General features: G+C 45.1%; 2 protein-coding genes across 3 annotated transcripts; one reads left to right on the top strand and one right to left on the bottom strand.

The window, feature by feature from the left end:
• Nucleotides 1-2578: 2578 nt before the first annotated feature.
• Nucleotides 2579-7315, bottom strand: LOC110523572 (zinc finger MYND domain-containing protein 19). Of its 2 annotated transcripts, none has more exons than XM_021602377.2 (6): nucleotides 7094-7315; nucleotides 5806-5865; nucleotides 5547-5653; nucleotides 5243-5383; nucleotides 4806-4986; nucleotides 2579-4596 (listed from the first exon to the last, which is right to left on the bottom strand). In XM_021602377.2, exons 3-6 carry the CDS (start codon nucleotides 5645-5647, stop codon nucleotides 4453-4455), a joined length of 567 nt encoding a protein of 188 aa, XP_021458052.1. In that variant the 5' UTR covers nucleotides 5648-5653; nucleotides 5806-5865; nucleotides 7094-7315; the 3' UTR covers nucleotides 2579-4452. The 2 variants fall into 2 exon arrangements, with proteins under 2 accessions (XP_021458052.1, XP_021458051.1); XM_021602376.2 differs by having other exon boundaries at nucleotides 6948-7313.
• A 125-nt stretch (nucleotides 7316-7440) lies between these two features.
• On the top strand, nucleotides 7441-20243 carry bspry (B-box and SPRY domain containing). The gene is given in 9 exon segments (XM_036977217.1): nucleotides 7441-9289; nucleotides 10087-10105; nucleotides 10108-10184; nucleotides 10334-10564; nucleotides 15641-15666; nucleotides 15791-15806; nucleotides 15808-15916; nucleotides 18628-18983; nucleotides 18985-20243. Coding segments are annotated over 9 exon segments (1407 nt in total). The 5' UTR covers nucleotides 7441-8896; the 3' UTR covers nucleotides 19165-20243.
• Nucleotides 20244-26461: the final 6218 nt, after the last annotated feature.

Genomic DNA, 26461 nt, shown 5'->3' with positions numbered 1-26461 from the left:
CAGGCGTAGTCAAGTGAAGCCAGCTTCCAGCCTCCATATCACTTATTGGTGTGACATGGGTCAGGACAGGCCATCAGTTGTCATGTATTGTATTATTTCAGGACTTAAATGCCTTTTGTGGTTAATGTAACCTTTATTTAAAAAGGCAAGTCAGTTAAGAACAAATTATTATTTACAATGACGGCCTACCCCAGCCAACGCTGGGCCAATTGTGCGCCGCCCTATGGGACTCCCAATTACAGCCGTATGTGATACAGCCTGGATTCAAACCAGGGACTGTAGTGACACCGCTTGCAGTGAGATGCAGTGCCTTAGACCGCTGCGCCACTCGGGAGCCCTATAAAAAGGGAGTCTAAGTTTAATGACTTGGATATGATTGCCTGTGTAGCATTCCAACAAGATGCAGTCTGTCTTAAAATAATACCCATTTCATTATATTAACATAACCCTTAAAATACTCACTGGGTCAGTGCTGAGTGAGAGTTGTGGCTCAGATACAGACGTTTGAAATCCATAAAGGCTGTCCGTTATGTCCAGTTAAATATCCACTGTGCTCAGGTGTGCAAAGATATTGTTTTGTTGAAAGCATTGCAATCTGTCCTTTAGTGCCACGATAACATCATTCGAGCCTCTGGGCAAATTGTACCGCAATGAAGATAGACTTGTGACATTTTCTAGTAGCAGTCGCAGTGTTTTTCCAGAAAAAAATGTTTATCCTTTAACCGCTTTTTCACATAGGTCCTAATTCATTAGTGAGGGTTTCTCACTCCTCTGCCTGGGTTGGGTTCGCTTGGGGAATGTGAAGGAGAGGGAGGGGATAAACATCACAGGCTCCTTATGCTCCTATCTCTTGTCCTAGAGAGCTGCACAGTACCAGACCAGCCCACTGATCACCATGTTGATGTTGAGTAAAGATTATTCATTCCATTTTACTTAGACACACATTAAACTGTCCAGGCTCCTTAATTTGTACATTTGCCTACTGTCCCCTCTTTACTCTAGTTTATTCACACCTGCAAATAGATTTAGGCAATAGCCTACATTTTCAAGAGGTAACGATCTGATTTTACAAGCTCCACCAATAAATTCCCTGCTATCATTTTCTGAGCCTAACCCTGATATGCAACCCCTTCAAATTGCCCCTTTGTAAAACTATTATAGTATGCTAAATGAAAGATTGACCGTTTCGTTAATATACAGTGCATTCGGAAAGTATTGAGTCCCCTTGATTCTTCCCACATTTTGATGCATAACAGCCTTATTCTAAAATTGATTAAATATCATCTGTCAGGTTGTATGGGGAGCGTCGCTGCACTGCTATTTTCAGGTTGCTCCAGAGATGTTCGTCAGGTTCAAGTCTGGGCCACTCAAGGACATTCAGACTTGCCCTGAAGTTACTCCTGCTTTGCCTTGGCTGTGTGCCTAGGGACCGTCGCCCCCAGTCTGAGGTCCTCTGCACACTCTTTAGCAGGTTTTCATCAAGGATATCTCTGTACTTTGCTTGATTGATCATTCCTGCGATCCTGACTAATCTCCCAGTCCCTGCTGCTGAAAAACTGTTGCACCACCATGCTTCACCATAGGGGTGGTGCCAGGTTTCCTCCAGATGTAGCGCTTGGCATTCAGGCCAAAGAGTTCAATCTTAGTTTCATCAGACCAGAGAATTATGTTTCTCATGGTCTGAGTCCTTTAGGTGCCTTTTGGCAAACACCAAGCACGCTGTCATGTGCCTTTTACTGAGGATTGGCTTCCATCTGGCCACTCTACCATAAAGGCCTTATTGGTGGAGTGCTGCATAGATGGTTGTCCTTCTGGAAGGTTCTCCCATCTCCACAGAGGAACTCTGGAGCCGTCAGAGTGACCATCGTGTTCTTGGTCACCTCCATGACCAAGGCTCTTCTCCCCCGATTGCTCAGTTTGGCAGGGCGGCCAGCTCTAGGAAGTCTTGGTGGTGCCAAACTTCTTCCATTTAAGAATGATCGAGGCCACTGTGTTCTTGGGGACCTTCAATGCAGCAGACATTTTTTGATAGCCTTCCCCAGATCTGTGCCTCGACACAATCCTGTCTCGGCGCTCTATGGACAATTCCTTTGACCCCATAGCTTGGTTTTTGCTCTGACATGCACATAGACAGTTGTGTTCCTTTCCAAATCACATCCAATCAATTAAATTTACCACAGGTGGACTCCAATCAAGTTGTAGAAACATCTCAACGATGATCAATGGAAACAGGGTGCACCTGAGCTCAATTTCAAGTCTCATAGCAAAGGGTCTGAATACTTATGTAAATAAGGTATTTCTGTTTTTATTTTTAATACATTTGCAAACATTTCCAAAAACCTGTTTTCATTTTGTCATTATGGGGTATTGTGTGTAGATTGGTGAGGGGCAAAAATATTTAATACATTTTAGAATAAGGCTGTAGCGTAACAAAATGTGGAAAAAGTCAAGGGGTCTGAATACTTTCCGAATGCTCTGTATCTAAATGAACCAACATCATAAATCATAGGTATGTGAAAAACAGACATTTTTGCGGTGACATACCAAGAGGGTCCCTTAAATTCCCACAAGGGTCATACATGGTGAAACATTTTATTTCATTTTACAGTTATCCCCAACTTTAGTCTTTATTCTGATTCATGCTTTTTCCTTTACCATTTAAACTTTTTTTTTTTTTAAAGACACCCAATGGTCCAAACTCTCCCTTCCTCTGAAAAAAATATAACAGTGGGGTATGTTTAAACAACTCAGTGCAGTGTTATAAACCGGTCTACATAACTAACAATCAATGTGTTGCATGTATTACATCTGTCTGCTTGTTACATGCTAGATCTGTGAATGTTTGTCAAGATTCATCAACTTAAAAGAAAACAGGAAGACTAATGCCACATTCAAAACAACTGGGAAATCTCAGACTTCCGACTTCAGTGCATTCAAGACAACTGCGAAGTCAGGAAAAAACTATCCCCGACTGGGAAAGTAATTTTTAATGGTCATTGAACTCAGAATTCCATGTTGTAAGCTGGCATCTTTCTCGAGCTCAGACTTTCCGACCTAAAGATCCCCAACGTCATGATTTGACCTGGGTTATTTCTGAATTCCCAGTTATCTTGAAAGCACCTAAATCTCATTCCCAGACACTTCTGCCCAAATGCGAAGAGCCTGGTAGACCAACGGTTCAAACTTCTCCAGCCAACACAGAAAAACCAAGAGAAACTCCCGGCGCATACGCATTGGGTTAATTTACCAATCATCTCCCACAACACCTTCCCCTAATTCTACCCTGTATGCCAGCACACCCCAAGCACAGAGTCACACGACTAGCTAAAATTAAGCTACAAATACTTTACTCAGTAAGTTCACTCCCATAAAATGCTATGGTCACTACCACTAAAAAGCCAACTTTGAATCATTGATGTACCAGGCTTATATTCACTGTGTGGAATAGCATGGGAGCAAGGTTACAGGAAGACAAACTTTGAGCAGGTATGCATCAATAGTACACTGAGGTGGTGATCTGGAAAATGTATTATTTCATCTACGATCACTTGGACATAGAACAGATCTTTTTAATGACTGATGTGTAGAAAACAAAACATATTCGGGCCATTTCATACAATCCCAACGTAGCCTGTCCAATGGCCAACCTGGGTTTAAGTTGTTCCCAGGACATCCCTCAAACATTAGCGACAGGGACTGGGTGTGAGCTTCTGGAAGGGAAACCGAACAGATCGCATTGAGAGAGATTCATTCAGGGATGTTCAACACAGGAAAGTAACAATGTGATCAAGTCCAAAAATCACTAACCCCTTTCCACCATCAAAAAATAATAATAATACACAGAACAAAAGAACCTCCCCCCCAAATGTTCACCACTTCATCTATATCCTTCAGTCCATAATGGCAGCACACACAATACTGCTAGCGTGAAACAGCATGGAAAATCTATCAGTTTTATGTTGGTCTTGGAGCATGACAGGAAGGTGTCTTGAGTATGTGCACCAAAGGTCCAAGAGGGAGTAGTAGTACAGTGAAAAGGTCCATGTCCATTGTACCAGGTGAACAGCAGGCACTGTCATCCCTATATCCCTGTACACACGGCATTACTGGTTGGTGGGTGGGAGTAAGGAGAAAGCTGATGACAACTGTAATCAATTGTAGTCCAAAAGAAGCACAGCCAGTTTCATCCATGTGACCTCTTCTTACTCAAACATACAAATTCATAGCAGCAGGTAGAGCTCCAGGAGGACCTCCCTCTCCAAAAAAAGCAAGTTATGGAGATTTGTAGTTCTGTGAACTGGTTGTAGTTTTTTTTTTTTTTTTTTTTTTTATCTTCCCACCCTTTCAACCAACCAACATTGTCCTCTGTCATTTGTCTCTGTCAGCAGATTCCCCCCCCTTGCACTTCATTTCCACCCCCCCATTCCCCTATTCTGGTGATTGATTCAGAGATCATCGCTCAGGTTCAGACTCTAGGGCTAGGACCCTCTTGCGCTCACGACACTGCTTCTTGTGGGCGGGCCAGTCCCTCTGCTGGCATTGGGAGCCACAGTAGCGAGCCACCTGACAGCGGCCACAGATGTTGAACTCTCTAAGCTGTGGGCAGATGGAATACAAAGTCAAACTGGTGGAAAGACACTGTACGGAGACTTATATTGAACACCTCAAAATAGCAAAAATAATCTATGTCAGCCTCTGATCACAAATATTCTCAAAGCCATGTACTTCAGCACTCCCTTCCCAAGAGTGAGTATATAGAGTGAAAATAACAGAAGAAAGCAGAATATATGGGTAGCAGTACATACTCTCCTCTCGATGAGCGAGCAGGGCGGGTAGTGACACTCGTAGTAAGTACAGGAGCACTCCTCCTCCTCCACCAGCTCTCCGTTAGCATTGTAGTAGCGGGTACGACTGAGCTCCAGGTACTGCTCCTCTACGGGGTCAGCTGGTACCTGCTGGATGGCCAGCCAGTACAACGACTGCTCTCTACAGGGATAGAAAAAAAGACCCGTTCAAAGTTATGTTCTGACAAGTGAAACATTTAAATGGACAAGTAATACCAGGCGAAGTCTGAATAACCTTGTATTTTCTCAATATTATGTTGTATTTTCCTCAGTAAAGAAGTGATGAATGCTAGGAGAGCAGAATGTAGCTTTAGTAATTGTAGTGGAGAAGTGATGAATGCTAGGAGAGCAGAATGTAGCTCTAGTAATTGTAGTGGAGAAGTGCACAGCTGTAATACCTTTGCTTGCTGGAGATCTCCTCTGATTTAGGGCTCCAGCCAAGGGGGACCAGTCGCAGGTTGTCCAGACGGTTATCCACTGTAACAGAGTTTATGTGGACTACTTGGAAGCTGGGAGCGATGCCTCCTCTGTGTTTCTCCCTGGATAAACATTGAAATCGCCTTATGACTCAACCGGTCTGCCAGCATCACACACTGAATATGAAGCATGCAGTTTGTTAGATAAAGGCAAAAAAGCTGCCCTAACCGACAGACTATGAGGATGTATTTAGTTGCAGATTTTGGTGATGGGACATCAACTCACCAGAGCAGCTCGTGCAGTGGCCTGCCAGCCCAGCGCCCTTTGCCAATGTCGAAGGCATAAGCAAAGATCTTTGCCCCATTGCCATCTGCATCTACCTCCATGCGTGCCTGAAAAATATGGTGTAACATTGATTTATTTATTTATCCCAGGCCTCATAGTCAAGACCAGTTGTTTTTACCAGGGCCAGGATAGCGTGGGAATGGTCTCTGACTATAACGACCCTCACACAAAACCTCCACATAAATCCTCACCCTCTTACCTCAAAAGCATAGTTCTCCACCAATGGTATGTCCTGTTCATCAATCAGTGTGTACTTTGTCTGCAAAATAATGGACAGTTATTGCCACATGTAATGTGGGTTTACACTATTATTGTGTGGGATTAAAAACAATGGGGTAAGATTACAACAATGAGGTGTGCGAGATGACGAACACATGTGATGGTATAATCAAGACCCTGATTCAAGTTACATTTGCTATGATCACACTGACTGGCACGCAAAAGCACAAGTGTTGATGGACTATTATATATGGTCTCTAGATGGATTAATGTTCCAGGGGGTCACTCCATTACACGTGATATGTATTATATATGGTCTCTAGATGGATTAATGTTCCAGGGGGTCACTCCATTACACGTGATATGTCCAAGTGGTTCTCATTTCTACAAGTGACATTTCAATGTTTACCAACTGTCCTAGCTAAAAACAAGAGGACACAAATATTAAAGTCACTGTTCAAATTCGTCTGGTAAAAACTGTTTGACGTAGCTAGCCTAAACAAAATATTAGCTAGGAGTAACGTCAGTTACATGTCAATAATAATGGAACATAATAGACGAAGTTTGACAGCCTTCAAATGTAAAGACAAAACAATAAGATTGTTTAAACAATAATAATACCGTAGTTAGCTAAAACACAAAAGGTAACAAACGTTACTTGAGAGCTGTCATGCCGGTGTTCCTGGTAGAGCGTGGCAATGGCTTCCTACTACTACTTTGCTAGCCAGTGTCGCCAGTTAGCTACATTACAATTTGCTTGACCGTTTGTGAAGTGTGCATTGAGGCCAGGACATGTTTTACTTTTTTAACATTGACCCATACAATCGTTGCGTCCATACATTAGCTAGTTAGCTACGAACGTCGGTTAACTGTAGCTAGCTTCAGCATGGCTAGCTAATTAATAGGTTGTTCTGGGCGGCTTCGAGAGAAGACGAATCCAGCGAAACATTTATATTAGACCACCTAGAATTCGAAAAAGATCCACGACTTATGTCTGTCTGTTTTCCATATTAAAACATATTCGATGCCAGCCATCGCCTATCTCAACGAGCCATTTTGTAAGCACTTTTGTGATCCCCTCCCTTCTTGTCGCACACATGGCAGCCCCCGGATCCAGCTCACCTTCCCGGCCACACGGCCAAGTCGAACAATCCCGAGCTTGAAATCCGACATTGGAAGAGCGGTCGATCAAGGGGCGAAATGTAAGAACAGGTGAGGCGATCTACTCGTGTAAAAGTCGTCAGGGCGACCCCCCAGACCCGACTTACTGCCAGTTTGGTTAAATAGGGTCAATCGATGTCCGAATTTGGTCCTCCCCACCGGCTAACAAACCTCCGTGACACACCGCTGGCGTAGAAGAAAGCCAGGCAAGATTTGGGGGAGGGTTCGAAGAAGCTAAACATTTTTCAACCACTGAGAATACCGTTTTGAAAAGCTTCAATCCAATCCAAAAAAGCGTTACATATTTTGTGTTCTTAATCTATTGTCCTATCCGATTCTCCAATCAAAGACGGGGATTTATTTTGAGCACCACCCATTTCTCTCCTGACGCCATCACGTTTCTGTTGCTTGTTCCTGTGTATTCCGACAGTGAGCTGTCATTTTAGCGCGAAAACAGAAACGGTAGGATTGCCGGGTGCCAGACAGGAGTAGCCCATGGATTGAAAGAACCCTTGGATTACCCTGCCCTGTTTTTTGTGATTGTAATCCCTGTCCGATTCCGAGTAGATTTAGAGTAGGCCTAGCTATTCGATTTAGAGTAGATTTCTACACTCGGATTCTAGTCTTCTGCGTTATTTAGTCCAGTGGTTCTCAAACCTAGACATTTCGCAATTGTATTGTAGCCCTGAACTAACTCAACTGGTTCACATGTTTTGTTGACAATTTAAAACTGGTGTGCTAGTTGTGGAATAGTTCAAATGTCTGGGAGTCCCTGAGGAGAGAACCCCTTATTTAGTCCACCAAACAGGTGGTTGTCTGTTTCCTCCTTCAAAATAAAAACGATTCCATTTTTAATGCAACATGTTTTATCCCCCTTTCCCTTTTTGTGCATTTTATTTCCGTCAATGGAAATGTATCTCTGAAATTGCACTTTAAATACATTTGATATAATGTTTATTTAGGCCTAAGTAAAATGGCCAAAAGTGCTAGGCATAGACTAGAAACCAAGATTAGCCTACACGTTTACTGTGGGGTTTACAGTAAGCCATTTATTTTATAAAACGTTCTAATGCCACATTGAAATCAAGTTGGAAACTCGGAACCTCCGAGCTAAAATGAAGGTAAATTATTTGCATAGAGCTTCCTAATGGTTTATTCTGATACTTCCCAAATCAGAAACTCCAGGCAGTCCTATCAGAGTTCCGGACATGAAGTGAATGAGCCACGGTATAATCAGTCATGTGCATATTGCTGTGTTTCAAAACAACTGGGAATTTGGGACTCTCCAACTTCAGTGCGTTCAAGACAAATGGGAACTCGGAAAAAAATGAAGCACGGACTTTGAATGGTCATCCAATTCAGAATTGCAAGTCATAAAGTCGGTCATGTTGCCACTTACAAAACAATTGGGAACTCGGAAAAATACGAGGTCAAATCGTGACGCCAGTGATCTTCAGGTCAGATAATCGGGACTCTAGAAAGAGGCCCGAGTGCCCAAATTGTAATTCTGAGTTGGATGACGGTAGCAAATCTATTTTTCCCAGTCGTATTTATCCGAGTTCCCAGTTGTTTTGAACGCGGCACAAGAGTCTCAAAATAAATGTTCATAATTGAAATACCATTCCAGGACGCTAAATGTAGGCTTATTTTGTTTATTGAATTATACAATATTCAAATATATAGCCTATACTAAACTATAATACATGTAAAGCTAAAAGATCATGTAGTTTTTTTTTCATTGATACTGCCCCGTTGTTGCAGTTGTTGCTAAACTTGCTTTTCAGCACTAGTGTACGTGTTACTTCCGTGTTCATACCTTGATACACCTGTGTTATAACTGCAGTAGATTGGCTACTGAAGCCACCTGTCGCGTTCTATTGCTATTAGGATAGTAGGCTATTTGACGTGCCATGAGCGCGGAGCCAGAATCATGTGGTTTGACACCTGTGTCTTTGCGAGACGACCCAGACACTGGAGTGGAAGTTCGAGAAAGTTCGGGAGACTTTAATATGGATTTACAAAAGCCGATTTTCTTCTCCTTGGATGTACACCAACATGAAACTCAGTCAGCTAAAGTCGTCTCCAGGTTGTCTAGAAAGGCTGCCGCTACATCAGTGGTGACCACCTCCGACTCAGAATCCGTAAAATTCTCAGGTGAATCGGAACTTTGCATGGAACATGAATCAGACCTGGACTGGTTCTGCAGCTCCGAGCAGAAACGTATATGCTTGCACTGCACCATAGTGGGACCCTGCCAGAGCCACATAGTGACACCCCTGGTCAGCAGAGTGACAGGCGTTAGGGTGAGTGCCCAGACTTTTCCCGAAATCATATTATCCAGATGTAGTCTCTTTGTAGAGACAGTTGGCAGTTCGGGCCTCTTTCTAGAGTCCCGATTATCTGACCTGAAGATCACTGGCGTCACGATTTGACCTCGTATTTTTCCGAGTTCCCAATTGTTTTGTAAGTGGCAACATGACCGACTTTATGACTTGCAATTCTGAATTGGATGACCATTCAAAGTCCGTGTAATACCATTGGAATATACCACCTATTAATTACACCATGTCCTTTTTGAGCAGTTACATTTAAGCTGCATATTGTGCGTCATATGGACCTTGGTCACAGTGAATGGGGCCAGGAGACTTTGTTTACCTAGAGTTAGGAGTGAGAATGCAACAGGCAAACTGAGTATACCTTTGGTTACCTGGGGTACAACAGTACAAAGGGTCAGCTGGTTTGTGTTTTGAAAATGTGTGTTCACATGCCCGGTGGGTGTGTAGGGTGTGCCACACTTATCCCACACCAGACTGAAGAGTTTCCCCTGTTGATGTGTCATGGGTTGTGAGGAGACAAGAGTTTCAAGCTGTTGGGAAGAGGCAGCATCAATTCTCATCAGTGCTCTTCTAAATTATTTTCTATTTCAGGATACACAATGACATGTTGGTGATGGCAGTTCAGCACTACAGGAATAAGCTTATCAGGATAGTGGGTCCCTACTTTTGAGAATGTACCTGATCAGCTCTGTGGTTTTCAAGTCCAACACCAGTCTCGTTTTATGTCAGTCACTGAATGTGTGTGTGTGTGTTGTCCTGAACAGAACCAACTGGTTAACATATGTGAGAAATGCAGCTGCAGGCCCAGCGCATGGAGCGCTTTATCAACCAGACCCTGACTGCCAAAGAGCGGACAATGCAGGTGAGCAGCCCTGTGACACTCACACTGTCCCTTATGTGCTTACACTTCATACAGCTTTGGAATCGCAAGCTCTACACACAGAAATCCTATGGATTCCATAAAAAACGTTTTGCTGTGTCCCCTATGCCCTCTGCTGTGTGTCCATGCAGGTAGAGGCGAGCGGGGCTCGGGAGCAAGTGGTGGCCCAGGTCAGTGTGGTGAGGGAGGCGGTGGAGGAGGAGGAACAGCGGCTGCTGGAAGCGGTGCAGAGGGAGGAGGAGAGGGTGGAGCAGTGCCTCCTCACCCAGAGAGCCCACTGGGGCTAGGCCCTGGCTATGCTCACACAGACGCGCACACGTCTGGTGCACACCCTCACAAACACACCGGACATACAGCTGGCAGTGAGTAAGGGAGATGGGTACAGGTAGGGAGGGAGAGACCAATGATTTATATATACACTGGGGCTACAACTGACTCCTTCCATTGTGACGTCCCTCTAAGGCACTTCCGCTAGCTGTCTGAATCGTCGTGTCTCCAGCTCGTCCAGCTACTCACTGGACCCAATTGATCACTCGGCCACGCATGCCTCTCCCAAATGTCAATATGCCTTGTCCATTGCTGTTTTGATTAGTAATTATTGCCTTATTTTAGTGTAGAGCCTCTAGCCCTGCTCAATATGCCTTAGCTAACTCTTTAGTTCTACCTCCCACACATGCAGTGACCTCACCTGGTTTAAATTATGTTTCTAGAGACAATATCTCTCTCATCTTCACTCAATGCATAGGTTTACCTCCATTGTATTCACATCCTACCATATCTTTGTCTGTACACTATGCCTTGAATCTATTCTACCGTGCCTAGAAACCTGGTCCTTTTACTCTCTGTTCCGAACGTACTAGACGACCAGTTCTTATAGCCTTTAGTCGTACCCTTATCCTACTCCTCCTCTGTTCCTCTGGTGATGTAGAGGTTAATCCAGGCCCTGCAGTGCCTAGCTCCACTCCCATTCCCCAGGCGCTCTAATTGGTTGACTTCTGTAACCGTAAAAGTGCCCTGGACACCATATGTGAATTGATTGCCCCCCATCTATCTTCAGAGCTCGTGCTGTTAGGTGACCTAAACTGGGACATGCTTAACACCCCAGCCATTCTACAATCTAAGCTTGATGACCTCAATCTCACACAAATGATCAATGAACCTACCAGGTACAACCCCAAATCCGTAAACACGGGCACCCTCATAGATATCATCCTAACCAACCTGTCCTCCAAGTACACATCTGCTGTCTTCAACCAGATCTCAGCGATCACTGCCTCATTGCCTGTGTCAAACGCTCCCTAAAACACTTCTGAGAGCAGTCTTAAAAAAAAAAAATGTATCTCTTTTTTTTTTACTCTCCTTTTTCTCCCCAATTTCGTGGGATCCAATCGTTAGTAGTCACTGTCTTGTCTCATCGCTACAACTCCCGTACAGGCTTGGGAGAGACGAAGGTCGAGAGTCATGCGCCCCCCGAAACACAACCCAACCAAGCCGCACTGCTTCTTAACACAGCACACATCCAACCCGGAAGCCAGCCGCACCAATGTGTCGGAGGAAACACCGTACACCTAGCGACCTAGTCAGCGTGCACTGCGCCCGGCCCGCCACAGGAGTTGCTATTGCACGATGAGACAAGGATATCACTACCGGCCAAACCCTCCCTAATCCGGACGACGCTAGGCCAATTGTGCATCGCCCCATGGACCTCCCGGTTGCGGCCGGCTGTGACAGAGCCTGGGCTCGAACCCAGAGTCTCTTGTGGCACAGCTAGCAATGCAATGCAGTGCTTTAGACCACAGCGCCACCCAGGAGGCCGCAAGCAGGCTTTTCTAATCAACCTGGCCCGGGTATCCTGGAAGGATATTGACCTCATTCCGACAGTAGAGGATGCCTGGTTATTCTTTAAAAGTGCTTTCCTCACCATCTTAAATAAGCATGCCCCATTCAAAAAATGTAGAACCAGGAACAGATATAGCCCATGGTTCACTCCACACCTGACTGCCCTTGACCAGCACAAAAACATCCTGTGGCGTACTGCATTAGTATCGAATAGCCTCTGTCATATGCAACTTTTCAGGGAAGTTAGGAACCAATGCATGTTAGGCAGTTAGGAACAGGCAGATAGGGAAGCAAAGGCTAGCTTTTTCTAACAGAAATTTGCATCCTGTAGCACAAACTCCAAAAGGTTCTGGGACACTGTAAAGTCCATGGAGAATAAGAGCACCTCCTCCCAGCTGCCCACTGCACTGAGGCTAGGGAACACTGTCACCACTTATAAATCCGTGATAATTTAGATTTTCAATAAGTATTTTTCCAAGGCTGGCCATGCTTTCCACCTGGCTACCCCTACCCCGGTCAACAGCCCTGTACCCCCCCACAGCACCTTGCCCAAGCCTCTGCCATTTCTCATTCATCCAAATCCAGATAGCTGATGTTCTGAAAGAGATGCGACATCTGGAACTCTTTCGTATCGTCTGAGATTCCCAAAGATTGGAAAGCAGCCGCGGTCATCCCCCTCTTCAAAGGGGGAGACACTCTAGACCCAAACTGCTACAGACCAAAATCTATCCTACCCTGCCTTTCTAAGGTCTTCGAAAGCCAAGTTAACAAACAGATCACCGACCATTTCGAATCCCACTGTACCTTCTCCGCTATGCAATCTGGTTTCAGAGCTGGTCATGGGTGCACCTCAGCCACGCTCAAGGTTCTAAACGACATCATAACCGCCATCGATAAGAGACAATACTGTGCAGCTGTATTCATCGACCTGGCCAAGGCTTTTGACTCTGTCAATCACTTCATTCTTATCGGCAGACTCAACAGCCTTGGTTTCTCAAAGGACTGCCTCGCCTGGTTTTCCAACTACTTCTCAGACAGAGTTCAGTGTGTCAAATGGGAGGGCCTGTTGTCCGGACCTCTGGCAGTCTCTATGGGGGTGCCACAGGGTTCAATTCTCGGGTCGACTCTCTTCTCTGTATACATCAATGATGACGCTCTTGCTGCTGGTGATTATCGGATCCACCTCTACGCAGATGACACGATTTTATATACTTCTGGCCCTTCTTTGGACACTGTGTTAACCAATCTCCAGACGAGCTTCAATGCCATAGAACTCTCCTTTTGTGGCCTCCAACTGCTCTTAAATGCAAGTAAAACTAAATGCATGCTCTTCTACCGATCGCTGCCTGCATCTGCCCGCCCGTCCAGCATCACTACTCTGGACAGTTCTGACTTAGAATATGTGGACTACAAATACCTAGATGTCTGGTTAGACTGTAAACTCTCCTTCCAGACTCACATTAAGCAACTCCAATCCAAAATTAAATCTAGAATCGGCTTCCTATTTCACAATAAAGTATCCTTCACTCATGCTGCCAAACATACCCTCGTAAAACTGACCACCCTACCGATCCTTGACTTCGGCGATGTCATTTACAAAATAGCCTCCAACACTCTACTCAGCAAATTGGATGCAGTCTATCACAGTGCCATCCGTTTTGTCACCAAAGCCCCATATACTACCCACCACTGAGACCTGTATGCTCTCGTTGGCTGGCCCTCGCTTCATATTCGTCGCCAAACCCACTGGCTCCAGGTCATCTATAAGTTTGCTAGGTAAAGCCCAGTCTTATCTCAGCTCACTGGTCACCATAGCAGCACCCACCAGTAGCACTCGCTCCAGCAAGTATATCTCCCCCAAAAAAGCCAATTTCTCTTTGGCCGCCTTTCCTTCCAGTTCTCTGCTGCCAATGACTGGAACTAACTGCAAAAATCACTGAAGCTGGAGACTCATATCTCCCTCAACTTTAATCACCAGCTGTCAGAGCAGCTCACACATCACTGCACCTGTACTTAGCCCATCTATAAATAGCCCATCCAACTACCTCATCCCCCATACTGTTATTTTTAATTATTTTTAAGTATCTCTACTTGCAAACTCATCTTCTGCACATCTATCACTCCGGTGTTTAATTGCTATATTGTAACGGTTGTCTTGGGAAGAAGGAGAGGAGGACCAAAGCGCAGAATGGTAAGTGTCCATAATGTTTTTAATAAATACAAATTAACACTCGAACAAAAACAATAAACGATAACGTGAAATCTACAAAACCCGAAACAGTACGGTGTGGCGACAAACACACACACGGAAACAAACACCCACAAACCAACAGTGAAACCCAGGCTACCTAAGTATGATTCTCAATCAGAGACAGCTAACGACACCTGCCTCTGATTGAGAACCATACTAGGCCGAAACAGAAACCAAACATAGAAAAACAAACATTCTGCCCACCCCAACTCACGCCCTGACCATACTAAATAAAGACAAAACAAAGGATATATAAGCATATATTGTAATTATTTCACCACAATGGCCTATTTATTGCGTAACCTTCCTTATCCTACCTCATTTTCACACAAAGTATATAGACTTTTTCTATTGTATTATTGACTGCATGTTTGTTTATTCCATTTGTAAGTCTGCTGTTGTTTGTGTTGCACTGCTATGCTTTATCTTGGCCAGGTCGCAGTTGTAAATGAGAACTTGTTCTCAACTGGCCTACCTGGTTAAATAAAGGTGAAGTGAAGTGAAGTGAAATAAAATAAATAAATTAAATTAACACTAGATGATTGATAGGGGGTGCTGTGTTGAAGCCACAGTGCCTCAAACTTGGCCGCCCCCACCATTGTAAAAAATATTTTGGAAGCTATAGAATTGCATTTGTTAATGTCTACATTTAGTTTTTTGCCACGTTTATTCTATTACAGTCATCTTAAAGCAGCAATCAGCAGTTGAAACAATAACAAAGCAATCTCTCTGCTACTGTTTCGCTAAGAAGCTGAGGAATGGGGCTGGAGAAATGTAACCACTCTCATATTCATTGACCGAGCTATGGATGCAAGGACTAAAAGTCAATTATATAAAAATTATAGTTTTAACTATGATTTGCGGCTATACCGTGTTTGTTTACATTCACTTTGTTGGCAAACATTGGAGTAAAACAAGCTTATATTTTGGGTACTGATGAGGTACGACAGTTGAAGTAAGCTCATGAGGCATTTAAGTTATATTCTTCAAGAATCAATGGGTGCAAATCATTAATTTAGAAGTCCAAAAATGAATGTAGCTACTGCAGATTGCCCCTTTTAAGGCATACTTTTACATTATATTCCATACATTCCTTTGGAGAACTGCTCTTACTGGGGAGTACCAAAATGGCTGACCGGTGGCTTCACAGCATCCTAATACATAGCATCAGCATTCTAGTGTGTATATAAATGATTTAGAACAACTATAGAGGGTGGGACGTGGGAGTGTATAGATGTGGAAGAAAGAAGGATGAAAAAAATAGGTGGTGATGGTGGTGCAAATGATGATGATAATAATGATACACTTGATTGCTGTAAATCATCGTTGACGCTCTCTTGTGTTTCAGACCTCTGGCCAGGAAATAACTGAGAGGTAAATATTCTGTTTTGACATGTATATTTGCTCAACCACTTGGTAAATCCTGCGTTGTTCATTATCCAGATTTACATGACTTTCCTTGTGTGTGTGTGTGTGTGTGTGTTTGTGTGTGTATCAGGATTGAGGAGGCAGAGGGGGGTGGATGAGCCTCATGACACCGACCATCTCAACCTGAACGCCAGCTGTAGTGACAGCAAACTCATGAGGGGCCTGTGGGCCAGCGCCATACTGCTGGGACCAACTGGTAACATGATACAGGCCAGGGCAACTTCTAGTTCAGGATACAGTAGTTTCAAATAGTTGTAGTTAGTGTCTGAACAACTGGCAATAAGTGCTTAATTAATTCTGAATAAAAATACACTCTTCTCTTCCCTCTCTCTGTCACGTTCTGACCTCTATTTCCTTTGTTTTGTATTTATTTAGTATGGTCAGGGCGTGAGTTGGGTGGGCAGTCTATGTTTGTTTTTCTATGTTTTGGGGCAGTTCTATGTTTTCGGCCTAGTATGGTTCTCAATCAGAGGCAGGTGTCATTAGTTGTCTCTGATTGAGAATCATACTTAGGTAGCCTGGGTTTCACTGTGTGTTTGTGGGTGATTGTTCCTGTTTTTGTGTTTGCACCAGACAGGGCTGTTTTGAGTTCTCACGTTTCTTGTTTTTCGTTAGTTTGTTCATGTATAGTGTCGTCAATAAATTACAATGAACAACCACCACGCTGCGCTTTGGTCCGCCTCTACTTCACAAGAAGAGAATCGTTACAGAATCACCCACCACAACAGGACCAAGCGGTGTGGTAATGGGCAAAGGAGAAAGCAGCAGCAGGAGCAGGGCGAGGAGGTATGGACATGGGAGGACGAATTAGACGGTAAAGGACCTTGGGCTCAGCCAGGAGAATATCGCCGCCCCAAGGAAGAACGGGAGGCGGCGAAAGCAGATAGGCGCTGGTATGAGGAGGCAGCGCGGCGTCGTGGATGGAAGCCCGGGAGTCAGCCCCAAAAATGTTTTGGGGGGGGGCTAACAGGGAGTATGGCTACGCCAGGTAGGAGACCTGAGCCAACTTCCTGTGGTTACCGGGGGGCTAGAGAGACCGGGCAGGCACCGTGTTATGCTGTGGAGCGCACGGTGTCCCCAGTGCGGGTGCACAGCCCGGTGCGGTACATTCCAGCTCCGCGTATCGGCCGGGCTAGAGTGGGCATCGAGCCAAGTGCCATGAAGCCGGCTCTACGCATCTGGTCTCCAGTGCGTCTCCTTGGGCCGGCTTACATGGCACCAGCCTTGCGCACGGTGTCCCCGGTTCGCCTGCATAGCCCAGTGCGGGCTATTCCACCTCGCCGCACTGGCAGGGCGACCGGGACCATTCAACCGGGTAAGGTTGGGCAGGCTCGGTGCTCAAGAGCTCCAGTGCGCCTGCACGGCCCGGTCTATCCGTCACCACCTCCACACCCCAGCCCTCCGGTGGCAGCTCCCCGTACCAGGCTGTCTCTCCGGCCCATCCGTCCAGAGCCTTCCTCCTCTCCAGCGCTGCCGGAGTCTCCCGCCTCTCCGGCGCTACCAGAGCCTTCCTCCTCTCCAGCGCTGCCGGAGCCTCCCGCCTGTCCGGAGCCTCCCGCCTGTCCGGCGCCTCTGCCGGAGCCTCCCGCCTGTCCGGCGCCTCTGCCGGAGCCTCCCGCCTGTCCGGCGCCTCTGCCGGAGCTTCCCGTCTGCCCAGTGCCGCCCGTCTGCCCAGCGCCGCCAGTGCCGCCCGTCTGCCCAGCGCCGCCAGTGCCGCCCGTCTGCCCAGCGCCGCCAGTGCCGCCCGTCTGCCCAGCGCCGCCAGTGCCGCCCGTCTGCCAGGAGCCGCCAATGCCGCTCGTCAGCCAGGAGCCGCCAGTGCCGCCCGTCAGCCAGGAGCCGCCAGTGCCGCCCGTCAGCCAGGGGCCGCCAGTGCCGCCAGTCAGCCAGGGGCCGCCAGTGCCGCCAGTCAACCAGGGGCCGCCAGTGCCGCCAGTCAGCCCAGCGCCGCCAGTCAGCCAGGGGCCGCCAGTGCCGCCAGTCAGCCAGGGGCCGCCAGTGCCGCCAGTCAGCCAGGGGCCGCTAGAGCCCCTCCGCCCGGAGCAGCTGCCCCTATGTCCCGAGCAGCTGTCCCTCTGTCCCGAGCAGCTGTCCCTCTGTCCCGAGCAGCTGTCCCTCTGTCCCGAGCAGCTGTCCCTCTGTCCCGAGCAGCTGTCCCTCTGTCCCGAGAAGCTGCCCCTCTGTCCCAAGCAGCCCCTCTGTCCAGTGGGGTCATTGAGAGGGGTGGGCATGGTGAGTAAGCCACGGAGGCGGACAATAAGGCGGACTGAGACAATGGCGAAGTGGGGTCCGCGTCCCGCGCCAGAGCTGCCACCGCGGACAGACGCCCACCCAGACCCTCCCCTATAGGTCAAGGTTTTGCGGCCGGAGTCCGCACCTTTGGGGGGGGGGGTACTGTCACGTTCTGACCTCTATTTCCTTTGTTTTGTATTTATTTAGTATGGTCAGGGCGTGAGTTGGGTGGGCAGTCTATGTTTGTTTTTCTATGTTTTGGGGCATTTCTATGTTTTCGGCCTAGTATGGTTCTCAATCAGAGGCAGGTGTCATTAGTTGTCTCTGATTGAGAATCATACTTTTGGTGCAAACACAAAAACAGGAACAATCACCCACAAACACACAGTGAAACCCAGGCTACCTAAGTATGGTTCTCAATCAGAGGCAGGTGTCATTAGTTGTCTCTGATTGAGAATCATACTTAGGTAGCCTGGGTTTCACTGTGTGTTTGTGGGTGATTGTTCCTGTTTTTGTGTTTGCACCAGACAGGGCTGTTTTGAGTTCTCACGTTTCTTGTTTTTCGTTAGTTTGTTCATGTATAGTGTCGTCAATAAATTACAATGAACAACCACCACGCTGCGCTTTGGTCCGCCTCTACTTCACAAGAAGAGAATCGTTACACTCTCTCTTAAGCTTATGGTTCAGCAAATCTGACATTTGATGAGCGCACTGTCAGCTCCGCACTTTCCCTCTCAGAAGACCTTTGCACTCTGACCTTCCTGCCTAAGTGGTCACGCCAGTCCCCGCCCTACAACCCAGCGCGCTTCGACTGCTGGCCCAATGCGCTGGGCACCCTGGCCATCTCCTCCGGCACCCACAGCTGGGTGATTGACATGGGTGAGAGCGGGGCCTTCAAGGTGGGGGTATGCTACTCCAGCATGGGGCGCAAGGGCTCGGGCAACGACTCCCGCCTGGGCTACAACATCCAGTCCTGGGTGCTCTCCAAATACAATGGGGACTTCTCCTTCTGCCATGTGGGGAAGAACACACACCCTGCATGTGGTCCACAAGCCCAAGAGTCTAGGGCTACTCCTGGACTGGCCTAGTCAGACCCTGATATTTTATGACCCAGACTCCAGTGCTGTGTTGCACTCGGTCAGACACGCCTTTAGTGGCCCGCTGCTGCCAGCATTTGCTGTGGCTGACTGCAGTGTCAGCATACTGCACTGACCTCTGAAGTACTGTAACTGAAGTGTCAATGATATAGAATTACGGGTTACACTTTCATAAGGCATATCATATGAGTTGATAATATAACAGTGAAAGGGCTCATTAATGCTTACAACAAGTAGTACTACATTATACCTGCTGATAAAATGATACTGAATTACTTAGAATATTTGTACATCCTACTAATAGAATACTATCAAAGCTTCACAATTTATTTGAATGTAATCAAATTGGCCAAATTTAGGCCCCTATGTCTCTCTGCATTGAAGAGGTATGCAGAAGGTTTTTTGATGGGAGATATATATCTAATTTATTCTTTGTTTATTTTAATCTGAAGTAATGAATCTGTAGAGATTTCTGTATGAGTCTCTTGATCAAATTATACAGTAGTCCTAATGAGTCATACTGTAGTCATTTTAGATATAGGAGTATGTTATTTATATTTCTGTTATTATATGTTATGATAATTTACTGTAAGTTAAGTGACTGTTTGATACCTTTTCTATCTTTTAAAACCGACACATGTCTGAAGGAATGGTTGATCCATACGCATACAAATATTTGTTAATTGTCTGATATGCAATGTATGTCTCTATTGAAACTCACATCCTACTTTCCATCCATCCGTCAGTGGGAAGAAAATTAATGAAACTCAATGCAAGAGAGTCTAGAAATGAACAGCAGGAGGCAATGTAGTGTCATAGTGATGCGAAGGTTGACTCGGAACCCGCAATCCCTGCGGTTAAAGGGTTGAATAAAGAGAAAACAATACCTTACAAAAAATCCATAAATGTATAAGTATTGTGCAATTTATGTCTATAGGCTACATTTACGCTTTTATTTCATTATTTTAGGCTATCTGGTATTAGTGCGTAAGCATAAATTTAAGGCTGCGATCACACCGACAGCGCATGCATTTTGGTTGCGTTGCAGAGGCAGTTGCAGTGCGTTCGGTGTGATGGCTTGACAGAAGTGGTAGCAGAAGGTGAATGTTGAACTTTTGTTGCATACATATATCCTGATGATGCTGTGTACTATTTTGTGCCATGAGACTGTCAGTGTGATGAAGCCTCAGGTACACACCGACAGTGTCATTGCGCAAAGTAGTACGCAGCATCAGGATATGTATGCAACAAAAGTTCAACATTCACCTTCTGCTACCATTTCTGTAAAGCCGTCTGCGCAACTGCCTCTGCAACGCAATGCTGCATGGCAAATGCAGCGTTTCATTGGAAATGAATGTAATTCTGGTGTACCAAAATGTAACACTGTTGGTGTGATCAAAGTGTGTGCCTGTATGCGCACCAAATAGCCTACACGCCAATCGCCAAATGGTATTGGGAACAGGCAGAAAAAGTTATGGAGGCAAAATGGACAATGTCCGAGTTTAATTAAATAAGAGAAAAGCTGCGAAAAGTAATGCTTGGTGAAATGTTAAAAGAGGATAACAGTTCCGGCTATGTTATGTGTGATGATTGTGAAACTCTACTTGTGGAGAAATATTGATTTGTCGTTGCTCGTTAAAAGAAACAAAGATGACAGAGAACTTTACCAATGTCAACTAGATTGAAGCATTCACTCTATCATTTATGACATTCTGGGGAGCATGGGGTTATTTAGTCTTCTAATCTAGGGCAACATATACAGTTGAAGTCGGAAGTTTACATACACCTTAGCCAAATACATTTAAACTCAGTTTTTCACAATTCCTGACATTTAATCCGAGTAAAAATGCCCTGTCTTAGGTCAGTTAGGATCACCACTTTATGTTAAGTATGTGAAATGTCAGAATAATAGTAGAGATAATTATTAATTTCAGCTATTATTTCTTTCATCACATTCTCAGTGGGTCAGAAGTTTACATACACTCCATTAGTATTTGGTAGCATAGCCTTTAAATTGTTTAACTTGGGTCAAACGATTTGGGTAGCCTTCTACAAGCTTCCCACAATAAGTGAATTTTGGCCCATTCCTACTGACAGAGCTGGTGTAACTGAATCAGGTTTCTAGGCCTCCTTGCTCGCACAAGCTTTTTCAATTCTGTCCACACATTTTCTATAGAATTGAGGTCAGGGCTTTGTGATGGCCTCTCCAATACCTTGACTTTGTTGTCCTTAAGCCATTTTGCCACAACTTTGGAAGTATGCTTGGAGTCATTGTCCATTTGCGACCAAGCTTTAACTTCCTGACTGATGTCTTGAGATGTTGCTTCAATATATCCACATCATTTTCCTGCCTCATGATGCCACCTAGTTAGTGAAGTGCACCAGACCCTCCTGCAGCAAAGCACCCCCACAACATGATGCTACTACAACCGTGCTTCACGGTTGGGATGGTGTTCTTCGGCTTGCAAGCCTCCCCATTTTTCCTCCAAACATAACGATGGTCATTATGGACAAACAGTTCTATTTTTGTTTCATCAGACCAGAGGACATTTCTCAAAAAAAGTACAATCTTTGTCCCCATGTGCAGTTGCAAACCATAGTCTGGCTATTTTATGGCGGTTTTGGAGCATTGGCTTCTTCATTGCTGAGCGGCCTTTCAGGTTATGTCGATAAAGGACTCGTTTTATTGTGGAAATAGATATCTTTGTACCTTTTTCCTCCGGCATCTTCACAAGGTCCTTTGCTGTTGTTCTGGGATTGATTTGCACCAAAACACATTCATCTCTAGGAGACAGAACGAGTCTCCTTCCTGAGCGGTATGATGGCTGTGTGGTCCCATGGTGTTTATACTTGCGTACTATTGTTTGAACAGATGAACGTGGTACCTTCAGGTGTTTGAAAATTGCTCCCAAGGATGAACCAGACTTGTGGAGGTCTACAATCTTTTTTCTGAGGTCTTGACTGTTTTCTATTGATTTTCCCATGATGTCAAGCAAAGAGGCACTGAGTTTGAAGGTAGGCCTTGAAATACATCCACAGGTACACGTCCAATTGACTCAAATTACATCAATTAGCCTATCAGAAGCTTCTTGAGCCATGCCACTATTTTCTGGAATTTTCCAAGTGACTAGCCTAGTTAGGGTCGGGTGCCGGCCTCAGATTTTCACTTTTCACTTTTGCCAAAAGTTTGGCAGTTGCAGATGTGTTATTGTGAATTGCAGGCGGGTGCGGGTGAACACACAGATGACCCATGCATCCTGTAGCACAAACTCAAAAACGTTCTAGGACACTGTAAGGTCCATGGAAAATAAGAGCACCTCCTCCCAGCTGCCCACTGCACTGAGGCTAGGAAACACTGTCACCACCGATAAATCCATGATAATTGAGAATTTCAAGAAGCATTTTTCTACGGCTGGCCATGTTTTCCACCTGGCTACCCCTACCCTGGTCAACAGCCCTGCACCCCCCACAGCAACTCTCCCAATCTTCCCCATTTCTCCTTCACCCAAATCCAGATAGCCGATGTTCTGAAAGAGCTGAAAAATCTGGACCCCTACAAATCAGCCGGGCTAGACAATCTGGACCCTCTCTTTCTAAAATTATCTGCCGAAATTGTTGCAACCCCTATTACTTTTGTATCGTCTGAGATTCCCAAAGATTGGAAAGCAGCCGCGGTCTTCCCCCTCTTCAAAGGGGGAGACACTCTAGACACAAACTGCTACAGACCAAAATCTATCCTACCCTGCCTTTCTAAGGTCTTCAAAAGCCAAGTTAACAAACAGATTAACGACCATTTCGAATCCCACCGTACCTTCTCCGCTATGCAATCTGGTTTCAGAGCTGGTCATGGGTGCACCTCAGCCACACTCAAGGTCCTAAACTATATCATAACCGCCATCAATAAGAGACAACACTGTGCAGCCGTATTCATTGACCTGGCCAAGGCTTTCGACTCTGTCAATCACCACATTCTTATCAACAGTCTCAACAGCCTTGGTTTCTCAAATGATTGCCTCGCCTGGTTCACCAACTACTTCTCTGATTGAGTTCAGTCTGTCAAATCGGAGGACCTGTTGTCCGGACCTCTGGCAGTCTCTATGGGGGTGCCACAGGGTCAATTCTCGGGCCGACTCGCTACTCTGTATACATCAATGATGTCGCTCTTGCTGCTGGTGATTCTCTGATCCACCTCTACGCAGACGACACCATTCGGTATACTTCTGGCCCTTCTTTGGACACCGTGTTAACTAACCTCCAGCCAGACAAGCTTCAATGCCATACAACTCTCCTTCTGTGGCCTCCAACTGCTCTTAAATGCAAGTAAAACTAAATGCATGCTCTTCTACCGATCGCTGCCTGCACCTGCCCGCCCGTCCAGAATCACTACTCTGGACGGTTCTGACAATATGTGGACAACTACAAATACCTAGGTGTCTGGTTAGACTGTAAACTCTCCTTCCAGACTCACATTAAGCAACTCCAATCCAAAATTAAATCTAGAATTGGCTTCCTATTTCGTAACAAAGCATCCTTCACTCATGCTGCCAAACTTACCCTCGTAAAACTGACCATCCTACCGATCCTCGACTTCGGCTATGTCATTTACAAAGTAGCCTCCCACACTCTACTCAACAAATTGGATGCAGTCTATCACAGTGCCATACGTTTTGTCACCAAAGCCCCATATACTACCCACCACTGCGACCTGTACGCTCTCATTGGCTGGCCCTCGCTTCATACTCGTCGCCAAACCCACTGTTTCCCGGTCATCTACAAGTCTTTGCTAGGTAAAGCCCTGCCTTATCTCAGCTCACTTTTCACCATAGCAGCACCCACCCGTAGCACGCGCTTCAGCAGGTATATCTCACTGGTCACCCCCAAAGCAAGTTCCTCATTTGGCTGCCTTTCCTTCCAGTTCACTGCTGCCAATGACTGGAATGAACTGCAAAAATCACTGAAGCTGGAGACTCATATCTCCCTCATTAACTTTAAGCACCAGCTGTCAGAGCAGCTCACAGATCACTGTAGCTGTCCTTAGCCCATCTGTAAATAGCCCATCCAACTACCTCATCCCCATACTGTATTTATTTATTTTGCTCCTTTGCACCCCAGTATCTCTACTTGCACATTCATCTTCTGCACATCTACCATTCCAGTGTTCAATTGCTATATTGTAATTACTTCCCCACCATGGCCTATTTATTGCCTTACCTCCCTTATCTTACCTCATTTGCACACACTGTATATACTTTTTCTACTCTATTATTGACTGTATGTTTGTATATTCCATGTGTAACTCTGTGTTGTTGTATGTGTCAAATGGCTTTGCTTTATCTTGGCCAGGTCGCAGTTGTAAATGAGAAGTTGTTCTCAACTAGCCTACCTGGTTAAATAACGTTGAAATAAAAAACAATAATAATAAAAACAGGTTTATGGGGGTTTGATCGCAGTGGAGGCACTAGAAATGTCTGTAGTTTTCGGTTTGGCTATTTGTTTCAAGTGTATTAGTCTGTATATAAATCTCTTTTCCAAAATTCGTCATCTTTCCCATGTCTTATTCGACTAGTAGTTGTTCTGAAATGTTTATTGCTTGCCTACATTTTACTCCCTCTATGTTAAATATAACACACATACACAAATTATTCATTTCGCTTTCCTATCCTGACGTGAAGTTCGTTCTACATAAAGTATTTGACTCTGATGTGTGCCACACAGAAAGTATTTGACTCTAGCCACAAAATTAAGGAAATTAGAAGGGGGGAGGGGGATTTAGGCAGGCAAGAAAATGGCCTTGGCGAAATCCCCCCCCCCCTAATTTCCTTAATTTTGTCACTTGAGTCAAATACTTTCTGTGGCACACATCAGAGTCAAATGACCTTGGCTAAAGCAGGTCTGATTGAATAGAGCCTTTAGTCTTTTCATAATGCTGTACTACTGTACTCATCCCAGAGTCATTGAAACGGGCATCAACAATGTGCAAAGCATTTATTGATGAGCGACACATCTCACCCCTGAGATACATGAACAGCCCTGTGCTCATCATGAATACATATAAAACATATTACATGACTGCCATTCTTTACAGTAAATGTGCCATGTGTGATACCAATAGGGCTATGTCAGATATTTAAAAAAAAGTAAGTCTTAGTGTTTTACTGATACCAGACATTACTTTTTCTATCAACAGTCATCAATTGATGACTAAATAACCACTCACTTCCACCTCACATAGCCTAACTGCCAGCAACATTACTTGTATTAGCAGGTTAGGATAATTAACGTAGCAGATTAGATGAATTAGGTTAAGATCGCAGGAAAAGCGTTAGGGTTCAGGTTAGCTAACATGCAAATAAAATCACATTTAGGCATTCATTTTACAAAAGCTGTATCTTATCCCATTTAGCCATGACCTACAAGATCCTCAACAAGGTTGTTACAAAAAGTGCCTTGCACTCAATAGGTAGGTTTATAGTGAATCATTGTGACATGTGTAATGGAAATGGCAGATATAGTAGAACAGAGTACCACAGTATGAACCATAATACCCATAAAAGCCAACTGTCAAACAGGGAAAAGGTTCCAATCGTTTTTCCACCATTCATTTTCCCCATAGGGGATTTTTAGCAACCACTACAAATAAGGGCTGTTTTGTGTAGGCTTACCCTGCTGTGATGATTTGGTAACGGTGTAAATCTCTCTAGGTCAAGTTGACTTTTATAAACAACAAATACACTTTTTCACAAAAACATTGCTACAGTGTCCAATAAAAATGAAGAGGTGTTTCCATTTAGGCAAATTGCGTGTATGCCCTCCCAGGAGTGCAAGTTTCCCCATGGCACGGTCCGTGGTGATACTTCACACATAATTATTCCAACATGGCACATATTAGTCAATTATTGCATTATATCCATGCTACCTGAGGCATGAAACAGACAAGTGGGAGGGCATGCAGATAGGTCAGGTCAGATCGTATTGGTCACACACACATGGTTAGCAGATGTTATTGCGAGTGTAGCGAAATGCTTGTGCGTCGGAACTAGAAGCACAAGCATTTCGCTACACTCGCAATAACATCTGCTAACCATGTGTATGTGACCAATACGATCTAACCTATCTGTATGCCCTACTGCATGCCCTCCCACTTGTCTGTTTCATGTCTCAGGTAGCATGGATAGAATGCAATAATTGACTAATATGTGCCATATTCAAATAATTATGTGTATCTGTGCCATGGTGAAAATTGCATCCAGCCCTCTGGTGATCCTCTGCACCCACTGTGAATATTGGCCTTTTCTTCCTTCACTTGAAATCATGGGGGAAGCTTGACACAATTGCTATGACTCAGTCAGTCCACATACAATGCCTAAATTACTGTATGACATCCCTCCAAAGAGTCCCTGCATTCTGTCCCA

This window comes from Oncorhynchus mykiss, chromosome 5, assembly GCF_013265735.2.
Source record: "Oncorhynchus mykiss isolate Arlee chromosome 5, USDA_OmykA_1.1, whole genome shotgun sequence".
NCBI lineage: Eukaryota > Metazoa > Chordata > Actinopteri > Salmoniformes > Salmonidae > Oncorhynchus > Oncorhynchus mykiss.
The sequence above is the reverse complement of the archived record's forward strand: the minus strand, read 5'-3'. Positions and strand labels throughout refer to the sequence as shown.